The 19462-nt window shown below is 42.0% G+C and overlaps 1 protein-coding gene across 4 annotated transcripts in view; it reads left to right on the top strand.

The window, feature by feature from the left end:
* Positions 1 to 17418, top strand: part of Far2 (fatty acyl-CoA reductase 2) — a 101054-nt gene extending 83636 nt beyond the window's left edge. For all 4 annotated transcript variants that reach the window (XM_085687404.2, XM_087903941.1, XM_085687406.2 and 1 more), the window contains 8 exons: positions 2117 to 2294; positions 2586 to 2630; positions 3546 to 3664; positions 4339 to 4406; positions 11126 to 11297; positions 14033 to 14162; positions 14528 to 14655; positions 15674 to 17418. In XM_085687404.2, coding sequence (XP_085543530.1) covers positions 2117 to 2294; positions 2586 to 2630; positions 3546 to 3664; positions 4339 to 4406; positions 11126 to 11297; positions 14033 to 14162; positions 14528 to 14655; positions 15674 to 15836 — 1003 coding nt within the window. In that variant the 3' untranslated portion in view covers positions 15837 to 17418. The remainder of the gene's footprint in view (positions 1 to 2116; positions 2295 to 2585; positions 2631 to 3545; positions 3665 to 4338; positions 4407 to 11125; positions 11298 to 14032; positions 14163 to 14527; positions 14656 to 15673) is intronic.
* The last annotated feature ends 2044 nt before the right edge of the window (positions 17419 to 19462 follow it).

Genomic DNA, 19462 nt, shown 5'->3' with positions numbered 1-19462 from the left:
GCAGTCTTAGGTTGGTCAGTTCACAACCTGCCTACAAAGGAGATGAAGTGAGACCCATGCAGCTACCCTCCGCATCTGTGACTTCTCAACCAATCCCCTGCTAATTTGAATATCTGTGCTTGTACTGAGCCGCAACGGGCTTTTGGTCGTTACTCCACACAGTACAACAAACACCCATGCTGTGCTTACATTATGCTCCGTGTTATAGCTAATCAAGATGGTTTAAAGTACACATGAGGATATACATAGGTGATATTTATACCAGTTCCCTTTGGATAACAAGTGGAATCAAGGGGGCAGGTCCTGCCTTATCTATCACTCTTCCAATTCCCATTTGGTCACTTAATTCTTTTTGGCATGTGTATGTGTGTATGATGTACATGTATGCATGTTAACATATGTGAGCACAGAGATGCACATACACACATGTGGGTGCCTAAGGAGGCTCAAAGTTGATGCCAAATATCTACCTTTCTCAATAACTTCCATAGTATACAGCACGGTGAAGTCTCTTGACTGACTTGGAGCTTGCTGATAGGATTAGTCTAGCAGGACACTATGTTCCCGGGAGCCTGTCTCTGCCTCCCCAGTGCTGGTATTATAGAGAGGCCACTAAATTGGCTTGTGAGGGTTCTTGGGATCTAAACTCTACTACTGAACACTTGCATGACAAGGACTTCATATGCTGAGACATCTCCTGCCATCATATAATTTAATGCCTTCTATTTCTCTGTGTGCTTGGAGTTGTTTCAGTTCTAGAGATTTCTCTACCTTTCCACATTCAACCCAATGGCGTTTGGGTGTCCAGGTTATATTCAGTACTAACAGAAGAAAAGGAAGGAAAATGGGACCATTATGGCCAGCCTCTGTAGTCTACCCTGCTGTCAATGAGAGGGGTTAAAACGCAGTCCTGACTGAATACATATTATCATCAGATGCAGTGTTTAACAATTTGTCCTAAATGTGGAAGGGTACCTGCTAATGTTTTCTATAGTCAGAATTGTGCAGTTAGGCTTCCTCCTATAAAATAAGAACACTCACACTAAACATGTTGGTTAAGGACTGTAGGAGCAGGACTGGCAAGATGACTCTGGATAAAAGCACCCACCACCTAGTCTGATGACTTGAGTTCAGTCCCCAGGATGCACATAACAGAGGAAATGAACTGGCAAATGCACACTCCCCCCATTACACACGCAAGAAAAATATAATTTTAAATATTTTAAAAACAATTGGTACAGAAGAATTGTCTGTATTCAGTCAATCATGCTTTAAATAAACACCGATTAGCCAGGCAGGAAGTATAGGTGGGTCAACCAGACAGGAAGTAGAGGCAGGGCGATCAGAACAGGAGTATTCTGGGAAGCAGGAAGCTCCCTCCGCAGTTCTGCCCAGGACAGAATGTTTAAGGGACAATAATGCTGCTCTTAGGGAAGTGTCAGTAAACATGGAATTATTACAATTTTTCTAGACTGTTTTCAGTTAGGAGGATGCTCTGGTGATGCCTGTCACCTCCAAGTGGAGCTATCCAGTAGCTGTGCGATTGGTGCTTCCTCAGAACTCTGGACTCATCCACGCCAGAGTCACTGCAAAACCCTCAGCAGTCACAAAGTCATTAGCGTATATTCTAAACAAATCCTCAGAAAATGTGAGAATTGTGTCTGCCAAATGTAGCCGCTTTATGGAGACAGTGGAATTTTAAAAACTAAGAACTGCAGGTTTAAGACTGGCACAAGACTTCAGTGGAGTATCCTGAATGATCCTTGGAGGAGGACCCCCTGAGCTGGGGAGTACAGTACTGGCTTGTTGTGGGACATGGTTTGGCACTCATACATGTGTTTAGTGGACACACTAATGAGACTGTAGGAGTAAATTAGACAGGAGTGACCTGTGAAACAGTGAGTTGCATATCTGTGAAAATAAGGGGGAGAGGAGCAGACTTACTAAGATACAAGGAAAAGGAATGATTTGAACATATATACTTGTCCTTGCAACCCTGAGATGATGGTCTCCAAGAGTCAAGTCAGAAGGTGGAAGTTTTGTTTGATTGGCTGTGTTTCTTATTGCTCTCTTGTGCTGTGGATGTTGCTAGATTTTTTTTCCCCTCTGCCTTTAGATGGTTAGATGACTCTATCATTGAGGAGATCACTCCCAAGCTGATTGGGGACCGGCCCAATACGTACACCTACACCAAAGCCTTGGGGGAGATAGTGGTACAGCAAGAAAGTGGAAACCTGAATGTGGCCATCGTCAGGCCGTCCATAGTGGGAGCAACCTGGCAGGAGCCTTTCCCGGTGAGCACACTTCTGCTTTGCTTCAGTCCGGGTGCCTTAGAAACCACGTCTTTCTGATTGCCCTTCTCTTCCTCCTGCTTTCACTTATCCCTTCATTCCTTCTCCCAGTCTTCCATTTTCCTTCTCTTCTCGTACATTCTTTATGACCAATTGGTTAGTATTATAAATGGATGTGCGGGTGTGCACACGGACACACATGTGCGCACCCATTCACCCTGCCCCACACAGACTGGGCTGTCCAAGGGTAACAGTTTTCTGAAATGTGTAACCAACAGAGATCTTTCTTTCCAGGGTTGGGTTGACAATGTAAACGGACCCAGTGGACTCATTATTGCGGTATGTACAAAGATGAGAAAATAACCGCCTTGAAATGGAGGGCGTAACAGAGACCTTGGTATCCACCTTGTGTAGTGATAAAGGAAGTAGCTTATCTAGAGTTACTAGTGGGAAGATGAAAGCAGCAGGAAGTTGCTTTGACCATCAGGACAGAGGCGACTGACATGCTCAGTTGCTATTCCAGAACTTTACTTTGGAAATGTCTGCACACTGAAAAATTTTCTTTGGTTACCACAAGGTGAAACTATTTTCTTTTCATTGCTTTATTAATGGCTTGAACCATTGGTCAATCATGTATACAGAAAAAAATATCAGCCTTCTGTGGCTCAGTAGGTAGGGTGCTTGGTCTAGCATACTTAAAACCCTGAATATCACCCCCAGCACTGAGTGTGTGTGGCAGCTCACACCTGTAATCCCAGACCTCAGAGAGGCAGATGGATCAGAACTTCAAGGCCAGCCTGTGCTACATGAAACCCTGTCTCAAAAAAAAAAAAAAGAACTGACAGATTATAGAATGCTTGACATTAAAACACACAAGCTGGTGTGTATGTATTGTCTTACTTCTGCCTTTCCAGCCTCTTCCTGTCCCCTAGCTGCTTTCATTCCTTTCCCCAGGATAGTTTAGTTGGGAATAAAAATCATTTGAATGTGGGCTAGAATCAGTTTTATTACAGAGTACAATAGCACACTGACTCGAATTCCACTCACTCATTATATTTTTAGTAGGCAAAGATGTAGTTTAGACACACACACGTGCTTGTGCTCACACACACACACACACATGCATGCACACGCACACCTATGGATCCCTACAGCAAAAGAAGGGGCCTAGTGTCCAACTCCCACACAAAGTGGCTAGTCCCAACTGTGACTTCACACCTGGCTTATATTCTACGCTCCATCTCTCCTGAGCAGGCGGGGAAAGGATTTCTTCGGTCCATAAGAGCTACTCCCACGGCAGTGGCAGACCTGATTCCAGTGGACACAGTGGTCAATCTCACCATAGCGGTGGGATGGTATACGGCAGTTCATAGGTAAGCAGGCTTACACGAGCTTCTTAGAGGGGATGGAGAAAGCAATGGCAGCCACACTCTCACTCTACAGGCCTTCAGAGTGATAGGATGCTTGTTCCAGTATCTCGGAATTCCCAATAGACTTTCCTATATAGGCTAAGGTGTATGAATACTGATTAACACTTGGCGGGTCATAAAATAATTTGCTATTAAACCACTTACCATGAAATCTTTGAATAACCAAAAAGCTTTTCTTTCTATTCAGTACCTTAAAATAAATAAGAACCTAGTTGATGAAATGGCCGCACAGTTTATATTTTTTTGTTGAACTGCTGTTTAGCTGCTGGTAAATGCCAAGAGATAAGACAGAAAATTTGCTGACATGAAGTAGTATTGGCTTGGGAGACGGTGTGATCATGGCTCTGGGAGTAAATGACAGGAATGAACTTTTTCTCATGTGAACTCAGGCATGCATGCATGTTCCACAGGTCACACCGATTTGACATATTGATGTGTGTACTTTCTATTTCTTTTTCATTTTTCTTATCAATCCAAAGCAAGAACAGAATCTGAGAGTGCTGTGTGGATTGCAGTACCGACAGGAACTCTGATGCCTATCTCAGTGTTAACTTTCCTTTATTTCTCATGAATTATCAATGTGATTGTATTTATTTTACTTTCCTCTTATCTTCCAGACCTAAATCAACATTAATCTACCATTCCACATCTGGGAATCTCAATCCCTGTAACTGGCATGAAATGGGTGAGTGCCTTTAATATGTAAGCGAACACCTACCTCTACTGACCAGGGAAAAAGTGTGTCTTGCAGCCAGGAACACACAGTTTGGGAGGGAGTCATAATAAAAGTCAAGCATAAAAAGAAAAATATCTATAGATTGTAAATGTGTTATAGTCAACTAGAACATACAATGATAAAAGTAGACCATGAGAACATGCATGATTACACAGAATAGAGTCTTAGAGGAGACTTTAGAAACAACAATGAAACCAAGCAAAGATCAACAATGCTGATGGTGATCTGCACTCCCCCATACACACACCTCGTTCACGGTGACTGTTTCAGAAGGGTCACACAACAACCCACCTGTAATGGAGCGGTATGTTGTTCATCCATTTGCACAGCTGCCGGCCCCTGTCCTACCCCAACTGTGCAGTACCTCTGATGCTAAAAGTGTTTTCTTGGTAACATCTCATTCATCTAGGGATCCGCCTAGCAAATCAACCAATAATGCATGCCTTTGTCGACTCAGGAGTTAGTTTCCTTGTTCAAGTCTGAGATTTTTGACTCTCTAGCTGTTGTGCTATTTTGATTCCCACTTAGAGCACACACACTATGGTATTTGTACTTGCAAAGTTGAATTCTCTGTGATCAAGTTCTTTTCACACCCAGTTATTTAGATCACGTTTCCAAATCAGAATTGATTTCAAAATAGTAAGAAATCTGTTTTGACATCCATAATGGAAGATATCTAAGATCCCATCCATATAAATTGATATTTTTTAAAACTTTATTTAACTTTATTTCATGCACATTGATATAATGATGTCAGATTCTCTTGAACTGGATTTAAAGACAGCTGTGAGCTGCCATGTGGGTGCTGGGAATTGAACCCAGGTCCTCTGGAGGAACAGTCAGTGCTCTTAACCACTGAGCCATCTCACCAGCCCCATAAATTGATATTAATATAAGCAAATGAGATATTGTAAGCTCAGGACAGGAGAGATGGCCCACAGTTAGGAGCAGGTACTATATGCTTGCAGAGGATCCAGTTTGGTTCCCAGCACCCGCATTGGTTGACTCACAACTGCCTCTAACTCCATCTCCAGAGGATCTGATGCCTCCTTCTGGTCTCTGCAAGCCCTTTACTCAAATGCACTTACCTACACAAGACACACATATATACACAAAATTACCTACACATAGACACACATATATACACATAATTAAAAAATAGAATCTTTAAAAAAAGAGTTCGGAGGATGTGGTATTTTTTAAAATTCTCTTCCTGAAAACATTCATTTTATGGAACAAGAGATGATTACAGTTAAAAGAACCTTAAATAGAATCTAGAGTTCTCAACTTACATGAGGCCCAGAGAGTCAATGAGCTTCTTGGATTCATAAAGGAAGCCAGTTGGTCCCTGAAATAAGAGTAAAACCAGATTTCTGGCTCTCTTTCATGTGAATAACCTTTCCACTAGTAATTTATAAAAGAAAATATAAGTTACTGTTGAAGACAAAAACAAAGCCAGAGTCCTTGATCAAAAACCTTAGCCAGTGCCAAGGAGACTCTGATTATCAAACCCACACCACACAAACTCTACTGGCTGTGTCCAAGTCACTATCCTATTGCTGTGAACAGACACCATGACCAAGGCAATTCTTATGAATGAAAGCATTTAACTAGGAACTTGCTTATAGTTTCAGATGCTTAGTCTACTATCATCATGGTGGACAGCGTAGCAGAATTGGCAGGCATGGTGCTAGAAATGTAGCTGAGAGTCACATCCTGATAATCCTTCTAATCCTTTCAAATGGTGATACTTCTGATGAATCATTCAAATATATACACCTATGGGGCCATTCTTATCCAAACCACCACATTCCACTCCCTGGTCCCCATAAGCTTCTAGTCATATCATAATGCAAAAACACATTTAGTTCAATTTCAAAAGTCCTCATAGTCTTTCAGTCTCAACATTGTTTAAAAGTCCAAAGTTCAAAGTCTGTTCTGAGACTCATGACAGCCTCTTTAACTGTCACCCTTATAAAATCAAAATGAAAAAAGCAAATTACATATTTTCAATATACAATGACACAGTATATACATTACCATTCTAAAGGGGAGGAAAGGGGAACATAGTAAGAAAATACTGAACCAAAGCAAGACCAAAACCCAACAGGGCAAACTCCAAATTCTCCATCTTCATCTCTGATGTCAAAATTGCTCTTCAGAGCTCCAACTCCTTTCAGCTATATTGACTACAATACACTTCTCTTCCTTGGGCTGGTTCCACACTCAGTATACAGCTCTCTTTGGTAGCTTCCCATGACTCAGGCATCTCCAATATCATGGAGTCTCCAATACAATCCAGGCTTCCCCTTCACAGCTTCACACAGTGGCCTCTCCAGGCCTCTATGCAGGTGCATCCCTTCCAGTTTTGGCCCAATGGCTTTCCTTAGATACTGACATATTCCATGACCTCATTTTTATATTCCTGACTCTAAAGTCAGAACCGTGTGGCTGAGGCTGACTTCTGCTACTTGTTGAGACTGGGACAAGGCCCCCCCCACCATTCAATTTCTTCTCCATCAGCTTTCTGTTTTCCATGGTTTCCTTCAATGTTTGCTTAAGCTTTTAATTCCTTTTCACAAGTTGGAAGTTTAGCTGGATGGGGTCTTGCCCTGAGGTCACCACTCTCTTTACTCCTGTTAATGTTAGATTTTTCTTGAGTCTTTCCTCTCCTTTTGCACTGGATTTAGCCCCATTACATTTCTTGGTGATCCTTTTCTCTTCCAACTGTACACTTTATATTTCTCTTTGCCCCACTGGCTCCTTTTCATTGTTGATCTGCACAAGAGAGACCACTAGTAACCATGTGGCACAGTCAATATTCTGGGCTGTCTTGAAATTGCCTCTGCCAATGCCATTAATCCAAAAACTCTTCAATTTAGCTTCTGGCAAATATTTTAGGACAAGGGAAGAAAGCAGCCACATTCTTTAACAAAATGTCACTAGAATGGTCTCTAGGCTATTTACTAACTTCTTCCCCTCTGAAACCTCTCGAGCTAAGCCCAAACAGTTCAAATCACCCCCAGCACTGCCTTTCATGCTTCTACTATGATGACCCATTTAAACCACATTTAAAGAGTCCAATCACTTTTCTAGTACAAAGTTCAAAAGACTTCCATGTTCCTCCAACAAACATCATGGTCAGCCCTGTCACAGCAATAACCTTGTCCTGGGTAGCAACTTCTTAGTCACTGCTTTTGTGTCACGACACCATGACCAAGGCAATTCTTTTTTCTTCTTTTTTTAAGCTTTTAACTGGGGGCTCACTTACATTACATTTACATTACAGAGGCTCTGTCCATTATCAAGCATGGTGCCAGGCATGGTGCTTGAGACATAGCAGAGACCTACATCCTGACCCACAGGCAGAGAGAGGGAGAAGCAGGGGGAGAGAGCCTGGGCCTGCCATGGGCCTTTGAAACTTCAATGCCCACCCCCAGTGACACAGTTACTGCAACAAGGCCACACCTACTTCAATTATGTCACCTCTCCTAATCCTTTCAAATAGTACCATTCCCTGGCGGCAAAGCATTCAAATAGATGAGCCATTCTTAGTCAAACCAACACATATTGTCTAAACATAAAGAACTAGATCTATTCAATACCCACAATCCATGGGAACAAATTCAAATGCCTAATGATGCCAGAAAGTTAGAGTTCAGCTAACCTATGTGGCATGAGTTCCCAGTGACACACTTTCCCTCCCTGTGTTAGTAATTCTCTCTACATGCTTCAGTGGTGCCATCTGGGGAACAGTGGCTGCAGAACAGCCAAACCACTGTGGCTTGTTGTATGATAGTCTGTAATTTGAGGAATGCCTTTTCAGGAATGAGAAATGCTTGACAGAAATGCTTCTGAGCTCCTCACACCACAGCAGATGAGCTTAGCTTGCCATGCCCTTCATCTAGCGCCAAGCCTCTACACAAGAAGCCCGATACAACAAATTAGGATACTATTTCACTCCCCACTAATTCAAATTTGTTCAGTTTGAAACTCATTTATTAAATGCTTCATGACAGGGCTATTAGAAGTGATGTACATACTTCTAACTGGAACCACTAGCGATGTCACCATAGGCTGAACATTTGTAGTTTTAAGTGGCAATGCAGAATAATTGGCAGCTGAGTGGGTGAACATGCAACATCTCCCCATTTAGTTACCTCTGTTAATGCCCTTCAAGAAAAAATTATTTCCAGACAGTTATTAAGCATTATCAGATTTATACATAGGATCTAGGAAATGTATACATTTTGTTAATAATTAATGGAATCTTTATAAAGAATACATTTTCTAATGGTTACTGGGAAGACATGAAAATGACTAGTATATTGATCTTATACCCAGCTCAACTATCACAGAGTAATCACCTCTTCACATGAAAATCTGAAATGCTCTAAAAATTGTTTTGGTGACATGAAGTCACTGTGAAAAAACTTAAGAGTCAAGATAGACTTAGAAAATAGAAAGTTATTGTGCATTACTGAAATACTCATTCATTCATTCCAAAAGTATTCACTTAGCACCAACTCCTGGGCAGTCACTTCTCAAGATCTAAGTAGGCACAAAAGCACAATTATACATCATACATGGTTAAGTGCTTGAAGAAACATAGAGTGGGGTAAAAAGAATGCTTTCACATGTGAAGGCCAAGGAAATAGCTCTGGTAAGGTGACATCTCAGCAGAGATCTGTGGGAAGAGATGGCTTGTCAGGAGACAGTTGGAGGATGTCTTGTAGGCTGAAGGAACCATCGTACAAACGCTCTTTATTCATATTCAAAGACAGGAGAGCCACTTTGTCTAGCGCAGAAGCAACCAAAGGGAAAATGCTAGTAAATAAACCCAGAATGATGGGCATAGGAGTAAGGATGAAGGCAGATCCTGCAAGGCTGTCTCCATGGTGAGCATTTTCTTTCTTTGTAAGAAGATACAGATGTTACAAGGCCTTAACAACTGAACTAAGGGTTTGGCTTCCCTCCAAATAAGAGGGTCCATCAGAGGAGTCTATAAGAAGGTAAATTCCGAGAAACATTTTCAAAGTTTCATCCTAGATGCTGTATGGAGAGCAGACTGCTGGGGGACAAGAGCTACAGTAGAGTCTGAGGTGACACTATCCCAATACAAGGAAGAGGGGCAGCTCCTACCATTGCAACACAGCAAACAGTGATGCTGGACTCTTTTCAAGTGGAGGGCCAATATTCTCATTTGCACTGTTAGGAGAGTTGTTGAAAAAAGAGGAGGATCAAGATAATCCCAAAGGTTCTGGCTGGCTTACTGAAAAAGACAACTATCATCTAGAGATAGAAAGTGTTATGAAATGTGTCAGGAAAGGACAGCTAGCCATGGGAATATCAAGAGATCAATTTTAGAGCTTTTAAACGTGAATGTTTATTACATAACAAAATGAAAATGTGGAGCAAATATGCAGATGCGTAGATGATAAGGTCGGTACTAATGTCAAAATCTCCTGCGTTTGGCTCTCTCAAGTGTAGGTACCTCTAAGTTCCATGCTGTGATTTCATTTGTGTTACCTTGATAAAACACACTGACCAAAATCAACTTAGAGGGAGAAGGGGTTTATTTTGTTTACAATCCAGATTACAGTTCATCATTGAGAAGGCAGAGCAGGAGCTCAAGCCAAAACTTGAATGCAGGCCTGTTTGCTATTCCATAGAGCATTACTTCTGACTCACAGTCAATGAAAGCACAACAGAAACCACAGAAGAAGGATGCTGCCTCATCATACAGACTTGGCTTAACTTTTTTTATACAGTTCAGAACCACCTGCCCAGGTATCTTAGTCACTGTTCTATTGCTGTTAAGAGGCACCATGGCCACAGCAACTCTTATCAAAGAAAGTAATTTAACTGGGACTTGCTTACAGCTTCAGAGGCTTAGTCTACTATCATCATGCTGGGAAGCATGGAGGCATGTCAATAGGAGCAGCTGAGAAGTCTACATGAAGCTCTGCAGGCAACAGGAAGGGAGAGGCACTGAGCCTGGCTTGGGCTTTTGAAACCTCGAAGACCACCCTCCTTCCCCCAACTCCTTCCTCCAGCAAGGATATACCTACTCCAATAAGGTCACAACTCCTATTCCTTCTCAATTAGTACTTCTCCCTAATGACTAAGCATTCGAATATATGAGCCTATGGGGCCATTCTTACTCAAACCACCATACCAGGGATGGTGCTGTCCACAGTGGGCTGGGCCTCCTGTATCAATTAACAATCAAGAAAATCCCCTAGAGACGTGCCTACAGGACACTCTAATCCAAAAAACTTTTCAATTAACTGTCTTTGAGTTAAAGCTAACCAGGATTATCTATGTTTTACATGTCTGATTCTTGATGATATATTTTCAAAAAGGCAATAATCAAATTACAATAGCTGATAACTTCTTTCCATTTGATATATATATATATTTGCTTCTTTGTCAAGGTAAGACCCTGTCTCAACCTCTTACCTCACCAAAAAGGATACATTCTGAGTGCAGTCATATTGCTTAACTGTGCAGATGTTCACTTGCCAGGCATAAAAATCTTCATGTTCTTAGAAACAGACTCTTGATGCTATACAGTGAACACTGCCATTCTGAGCTGCAGACAGCTTGCACTTATAATGGACTTACCTTATATGTCTCAGACTTATCACCTCCTCTTTTTGCTCCAGGATTACAGGTCTTAGCAACCATAGAAAAGATTCCGTTTGAGAGTGCTTTCAGAAGGCCAAACGCTGACTTCACCACCAACAACTTCACCACCTATTATTGGAACACTGTCAGCCACCGGGTGCCAGCCATCGTCTATGACTTCTATCTGAGGCTTACTGGAAGGAAACCCAGGTGAGAAGCCGGGACAATGGTTTTCGCAGTGTCACTGCATGGAACCCAAAATCTTTAATCCTCACTACAGCTAAGGATCGCAGGAGACAAATCTCTCTCTCTCTCTCCTCTCTCTCTCTCTCTCTCTCTCTCTCTCTCTCTCTCTCTCTCTCTCTCTCACACACACACACACACACACACACACACAGACACACAGGTACACACATGCTAATAACAGCAGCTTTACACACTGAATGCTTCCTGTGTGGCCATCCTGGTACAAGGTCTCATGATGATCCCATTTTCATCTTCAAGCCTCGATTCTAACACCTTCACCATCGAAAGAGAAGCTAAGGGCAGGCAGAACCTACATATTAACAGCAAGATAATACAGCCACTACTACAAACTAGGTTTTCTGATACTTAGAGATAAGAAACAGAGAGATGAGGTGCCAAAGCTAAGCCAGCTCTGTCACCACCCACCAGGAACAGAAGTGTATCTCCAGCTACCTCCATAACACATTCAACAGGAGGAAATTCCTGAGATAACAACCAGAACAGGAACAGGATTGGTCCCTTAGCAGCCCCCTTCTGAGGTGGGAGGGCCTTCTGGCACATCCAGCCATCTCTGGACTAGCACAAGAAACAATTGCAACACAGAGGCCATGTGCCCATCTAGCTTCTCACTCACATAAGGAAGCATTTATGACTGTGGGAAACGTCTGTGTGAGTTTTACCCAATACAGAAGGGACAAGAAGGAAAACACAGGCAGATATTCTAAGTCCATCAAAATAGGTCAAGTTGAAGGGTTAGGAACACTTGGACAAAGCAAGGTTTGGTAAATAAGAGAAAAACACAAGTCAAGAAAAGTCAATATGTTTTGTTTGGGAGAAATTAAACCACACTGGATTGGACAATGAGTAGTGTTTTGTTTTGTGACACATTTATTTATTGTGTGTATACTACCATTGCACAGGAGCAGAGGTCAGAAGGCACCTTGAAGGGAGGTTGGTTCTACCCTGTGCATTCTGGGGATTGCACCCAGATTGTTATGCTTGGCAGCAAGCCTCTTTACCCATTAGGTCATCCATCACTAGCCTCACAATAATCTCCATGGCTTTTTATAAAACCAGTTTGACACAGTAGGATCTGACATTGTCAAATTTGGAGCCAGGATTTAAATCTTGGCTTCACTAATTTAGTCATGAGCCATACATTTACTTTTCTTCTAAACCCTAACTTCCGCTTCTACAAAAAGGAGGTAGTAACCATTATCTATTATCTACAGAATAAAATAAGTTCTAGTTTTTCTTTACAGGTTTTGTGACTGTGTCTTACGCACTAAAAAGGCTTCTGCCTAAGAGGAACATGTTCTGTTGTTGTTGTCGTCATTTTACAACTACTGTTCCGAATACTTAAAATTTCTTTAAAAAAGAAATTTCCCATGATAACAGTGAGGAGTCTCACAGTTGGTGGGAACTTGAACCAAGAATATGACCAAATTCCTAGAGCATCACAAGTCTTAAGAGAATTAACTATACTCTGATACCAAGCTGAGTTTAACCGCTTGCAGCTCAGAGACCTACCTGGAGCATTTTCTACTTAACCTTGAGCACAACCTTTCTGTATATTTAATATGAATCAATTCTGACTACATCAGTCCTAGGTTTCTAGAGGAGAGCTGTTTCACGGTCTGAGCATGGAGCTAGAAAAGTCCATTGCAAGAAATGGACATAGAGCAGTGGGACTGCAACAGCGAGGTTCTCTGGGGTTGGTCAGAACTACATGGGAGTTGAATGCTGATCCTCTTAAGCTTATGAACCATATTCTGAAAAATGTGGACAAAGAGCTACCTGTAAGGCTGTTATGAAAACCAGCAGAGTATTTTCTGGAAGTGTCAGCGCTATGTCTAAGAGAGTAGATTATGAACGTTAAGTCTGTCTTCATTAAGTATGAATTACATCTAGCTTTTGCTTCACCAAGTGCTAATGGTCAACACTCTGCCAAAAGTTTATATACTAAGACCTGAGATCCTGTTTTTGTTTTTCAAATTTAAGAATATATAATTGAAAAGAAATTAGCTTTCTAAACATCTGCCTCAAAATGGAAACAAAACAGTAATCTTTTCAGGCAAATAACTCGCTCAGTTTTAAAGTGTCTGAGAAAGGGATGGGTGTTTGGGTGTGGGGTTGTAGAGTGTCTGACAGACACTGTTAGATTCATTCACTTTCCATTATTTAAAAGATTAGGATGGAAAGCGGGGAGGAGAAATGATAATTCTAACTTGCACATAAGTTTATAAACCCCTTCAGTACCACAAGTGGAGTATTGAGAGAATGAACAACTTGTTAGATATATTGCTAATACTCACTCACAGGAAAGAAGTGTACTTTACAAAAGATTAAAGCTTGATTTTAGAAATAAAAAACTGTTATTGTTGTTAACTAGCTGAGAATGGGTGTGCCCCAGAAACTAAAGAATTATGGGAAAATGGGGGAAAGAGGGATACACTTTTATATCTTTTTTGTTTGCTTGTTTTGTTTTTTAAGACTGTTTTACTGGACTAGATCTCAGTAAGTAGCCTAGGCTGATCTTGATCTCATGCATCTTCCTGCCTCAGTCTCCCCAGTGCTGGTATTGCTGGCATGAGCCCACCAGGGCTTGCACTTCCTTAATGGTGCTGGGCCACCCTTCCCTGTGGAGGAAGAGGCAGTGAGCAGGATGCACTGCACCAGCTATCTGGTCTCTCCCTCAGGATGACGAAGCTCATGAACCGACTCCTGAAAACCATTTCCATGCTGGAGTATTTCGTCAACCGCAGTTGGGAATGGAGCACAAACAACACAGAAATGCTTCTGTCAGAGCTGAGTCCTGAAGATCAAAGAGTAAGTGTGGCTCTGACTCCAGGGACAGTGCACTCTGGGAACTCACAATTGTGTGACCAGTAGTGTTGATGGGGAAGTTCTGAGTATACAGGCAAATGATTTTTTTCCCCTAAGGAAACCAGACAATGTCAGCATTCACAGGAAACAAGTTTAGTGAAGCAAGAACTGGTTTGTGGATTGTAATTAGACCTTCACTGCTGCTGAACCAAGTGGCATGTTTGGCAACCCACTGCTGAGGTGGTTAAGACTGGTAGGTTCTGGAGGCTCACTGGTCAGCGAGTGTAGATTGATGAGCTCTGGGTACCCACATTGGACAAGGTGACTGCTTGGCAGTGCAAAGCCCCAAATATCTTTTTGCTACACAGGTATTCAACTTTGATGTGCGCCAGTTGAACTGGCTTGAATACATTGAAAATTACGTTTTGGGGGTTAAGAAGTATCTACTGAAAGAGGATCTGGCTGGTATTCCCAAAGCAAAGCAACACCTAAAAAGGTAGGGACCTTCCTTGGTATGTGTGAGTTGTTATTGTTGACTGACTTTACACCGAATTGTGTATGTGAATTAAATCATTCCACATTGATGTAGTTCCTACTGTGAGGTATTAGAAACCCTGCATTCCATACTATCCTATTGTACACATCGTTGACTTTAGATCTCACTGCACTCCTGAAGCAGGTACTCTCTGTTAGCCCATTAACATGAAAAGAAAGAATGGTGTTCGTGGAAACAAATACTGGAGCCATGCTTCAGCCCAAGTCTGCTTCTTCTTGTGCTTCTTATCATGGTGTGGCCTAAGAAGACCCAAATGGCAGATCACACTACGTAACTTGAAAACCATGTAACTACTCTTCAATTCTTACAACCCCTTCCTACTTCTTTTAGTCAAAATTCCTGACAAACAGGTTACAGGATTCAGGTCATGATTCCTGCAAAAGCTAAGATTTGTAGTCAAGGTGGTAGACGGACAACCAAGAGGGCAGACACCTGAAAAGCGGGCTGCAAAGTTCACTGTGTACCTTCCAGTCAAGATTTCAAGGGCTTTTACAAGCTGTGTTTGTACATTGTGTGTAGATGTGCATGTGGAGGTCAGAGGACAACTCTGCACAGTCAACTTCTGCCCTTTGACCCTGACATAAGTTCCAACTCAAGTTCCAGGCTAGCTCCAAAAATGCATTTACTCAGTCAATTCACTAGCCAGAGAGGATTTTTGATATTGAAAGATCAGAGTGTATTTTGAAAATACTACATTCACCTATGAACCATGCTTGTAAAAAGAAGAGCTCCAAACAGAGAAATAGAAGGAAGAGTAACAAGCTAGCAAAACATGAGAAAACACACGATTTTTCAGTAGAAAATGAAAGGCACTACAAAGGGCCAGCAAGGGCAGCAAGTCATCGCTGGGCTCCAGAACTAGGTATTTGCTGGTCACAGACAGGAACACATTTGCACTTCAGGTAACACAGCTGTGTGCAGGCGCTGTCTTAACTGCACTTCTGTTTCTGTTCCTCAGGCTCCGAAACATTCACTACCTCTTTAACACCGCCCTGTTCCTGATCATCTGGCGCCTCCTCATTGCAAGGTCTCAGATAGCTCGGAACATCTGGTTCTTCATTGTGAGCTTCTGTTATAAGTTCATCTCCTACTTCAGGGCCTCAAGCACACTCAAGGCCTAAGAACATTCCACCAGCCCGTCATCTGGAACCTCAGATACCTCTCAGGCAGGAAACTGTGTCTTAAACTAGGACGTAACAAGAAGCACACCCAAGCTTCCAGCCAAACTTACCGTTCCATCTTCTCTCCTACTTCTTCACTGTATTTTTTAAATTTGGTTCAGTGAGAAGGAAAGTCAACCTCTAACTGCATACATGTACAAAAACCTAACTTCCAAAGTATGTCTTAACACCACCACTCTACACATCACACACAGAGCATGAGATCACCCCTTTTCCTATACTTAGCTTTCCCTTCCGGACACAACTAACTTCAACTGTGAAGCTATGGACAAACATATGGCAGAAGCCTAAGCAGCCTAGGCAGCACCGATCAGGGAAGCATGCTCAGTACCAAGGCAAAAGCTTCCAACCACAGTGAGCGGAGGAAGGCAGCTCAACACCCTCACAGTGCCATAGAAGTAGCCCACTATCTTAAACACTAGAGTCCTGGTTGAGTTGAGGGGTGGGAGGTAGAGAAAGCAGGCTCAATGTCTGCTGTTTCTCACCTGGGTCCACATCTTAACCCTAAGAGGATCAAATAGTGTAGATAACTACATACCAAATATGAATTTAACTGTACATGCATCAGGAGTCTGAAGTACTTCAAAGTTTATAGCTTCTTACAATTTTGACATCCCTTAGCCTAAGGCATTCTGATCATCGTTGTCCTGGAAACCCTCTCACGCTCCTCCTTTGCTGATGTTGCCAAAGCCCTCCTATTTAAGTGTACTTCACTCAGGCATCAGTCAGGAAGGCTATGAGGAGAGGGACATTCCTAGATCAGAACCATGGTAACCCTCCAACCTTTGCCAGTAAGAAAAGCAAAATTTCAAATAAAATTTTAAGTTCTAGTTTTCGTCTTTGTGTGTGGAGCTGGAAAGAGCAAGTAGCCCCTGAGGCCGATGTACCTCAGTCACCCCAGACACACGGAACTATGGAGTGCACAGAACTCAAACAGAGAAAGTGAAGTTTTTGCTTAAATATTTTAAATACAAATAAAAAACCTTTCTACATCCACAAATCCTCATATTCATAAATCGTCACCCGAGGTGTGCTCATATTTGAGATCTGGACATGCAGGATTGCAGGATCTCTGCATGCTAAAAACATGAAATATTCAAATAAGGCATTTAGGACCTAAAAAGTAACGGTCACACAAATTTCTGAAAACTACACACATATTTAATATGTGTATGCTTACATTCTGGTGGCTCAAGCGTGCCCAGTACTGAGGTCTCCTCAGCCTCATGAGGAACATGTTTGGAGAGCCCTTTCTGGTACAGATCCTGCAAGTCAGATTAAGGTCAGGGACTACGCTCCAGCCAGACAAAAGTCAAAACAAACCACCTGTAGGTGTCCGGTCTGAGAGAGCTGCAAGATGCTTCTGAGTTACATGAAAGACACCAGGTATGGATACAATAAATATAGCACTGGATTTAAAAAACAGTTCTAAAAACTCACTACTGAATTTCATCATTTCAAGAACTCCAGGGATTGAATATTAGTTTAAACTTCTGATTAAATAAAATTCTGAATTACTGTTTTCAGTGTTCTTTAACTGATGACCACCTCTTCCCATAACCCTTCTCCAGGAAAAGGGAAAAAAACATAAGCTACACGCTGATGCCATCTTTCTTGCCACACCAATGTGGCTGTATTTGCATGAGTGTTCTGAGGCACCTGACACATGGAACAAATTTATCTTGCAATGCTTAAACAGGAAAAATAAGTTACTATGTGAAAGTTGCCACCATTGAGAAATCCACTTCAGGACCAATTAACTACATGAATCCCAACATATGCACAGCAATAGGGGGAAATAATCTACTTGGGTGCAGAGTTAAAAGTATAAAGGTATATGCTTGAAAAGAAGTCCTGGTAAAAGGGAGGGCTGATTACAACCACAATGTCTTCTATACATGTGAAAAAATGCCAACATGAACCATTATATTTTATTCTATTAATACAGGCCAGTGAGAACATACAAACAGGATGTCTTGGCCTAGTCTGTACCCACATGGTACTTGATGACAGTGATCAGAAAGCTACTAAGGCAACTAATGCTGACACACTTCAGAAAAACACTTTCACACACTCCTGTACTCACCTAGTACCACATCTAACTCAGTTAAATAATTTACAACACTGAGGTAAACAGAGAACTCCCAAATAGCATTTGTCTTAGCCATTGTTCTTTTGTTGTAAAGAGACACCATGACCAAGGCGACTCCCCATTTAATACTTCCTTTTATACTTCCAGTTTCAGAGATTTAGTCCATTATCATCATGACAGGAAACATGGTGCAGGAGCAGAACCTAAGGGCTACACCCTGGTCTGCAGGCAGAGAGGAATGGGCTTTGGAAACCTCAAAAAGCCTGTCCTGTTGACACCACTCCTTCAAAGCCACACCTTCTAAGCCTTTCAAACAGTTCCACTCCCTGGTGACTAAGCATTCAAATATGCATTTATAAGGTACATTCTTACTGAAACCACCACATTAGATTATAACACTAGTTTCTAAATCATCAGTAAGTCTTAAAAGTTCACAGGCCTCACATGGCTACCTTTTCTGGAACTAGGGCCCTAGCTGTCTTAGGACAGCTAGTGGTGGTCCCTTATGTTTAGTGAAGTGTTTAAAAAACAAACAACCAAAAAAAAAAAAAGTCACTGCCTACAATCAGTTTTAAAAGCATAGCTGAAAGTTAGTAAAACAAACCTAGCAAGGGCTGGGTTTTGGAGACTATATAACAAAGTGTGGCCACTTCTATGGCAAGCTGTGTTTACCTGGAATTAAATTTAAGCAGAACTGTGTCTTCTGGCATGGAACGTTTTTAGCATCTCCCTATTTTATCTGAAATACTAAGTACTCGAGGGTCAGAGACATGTAGTACAATAACATGCACCCATCCTCTCTAGGATAGAAATCATTTTAATAAAAAGCAGATGAAGGCAGGGACTTCTCAGTGGCACAGCAGTTGCTGAAAATATGCAGGACCCAGTTACCCAAGTGACCAAAGAACTTCCACAGCTTTCCCATCAAACCTGTAGGAAAGGGATCTCTCTGCTTCTTGAGTTATGCTCAGAAGAGCTGACTTCAGAATAGCATTAGGAGACCCCGCTTAGTGCTTTACTGATGGTAATCTCGTCAACTGCCTACAGACCCAGTCATATGAACCACAGTACTGTGTACACAGACACTCATGTGTGTGATGTTTACATGTGCATGTTCCCGTGTGTGACGGCAGGCAGGCAATGTAGGGCATCTTCCTCCGTCATTTTTCATTTTTTTCACACAGCATCTCACTGAACCTGGAGCTTGTTGATTCAGCAAGATTAGCTGGACAGAAAGCCCCAGGGATGTTCCTGTCTCCACTTCCCCAGTGGCTGGGATTACAAATGCATGCTAGTCATACCAAGATGGCAGATGCATGCCAGTCATACCAGGATGCAGATGCATGCCACACCAGAATGGCCGATGCATGCCACATTAGGCTCCATCATTATCCTGGCAGTGTTTTAAAGGATCTGAGAAGCTTAAACAAGAAGAGAAGCCGCAAGATTAAATGGCATGCTGAATTTTTAAGGA

Source organism: Myodes glareolus, chromosome 3 (genome assembly GCF_982192425.1).
Source record: "Myodes glareolus chromosome 3, mMyoGla1.1, whole genome shotgun sequence".
Classification (NCBI taxonomy): Eukaryota; Metazoa; Chordata; class Mammalia; order Rodentia; family Cricetidae; genus Myodes; species Myodes glareolus.
Note: the sequence above shows the minus strand (reverse complement) of the source record. Positions and strands in the feature narration are given on the sequence as shown.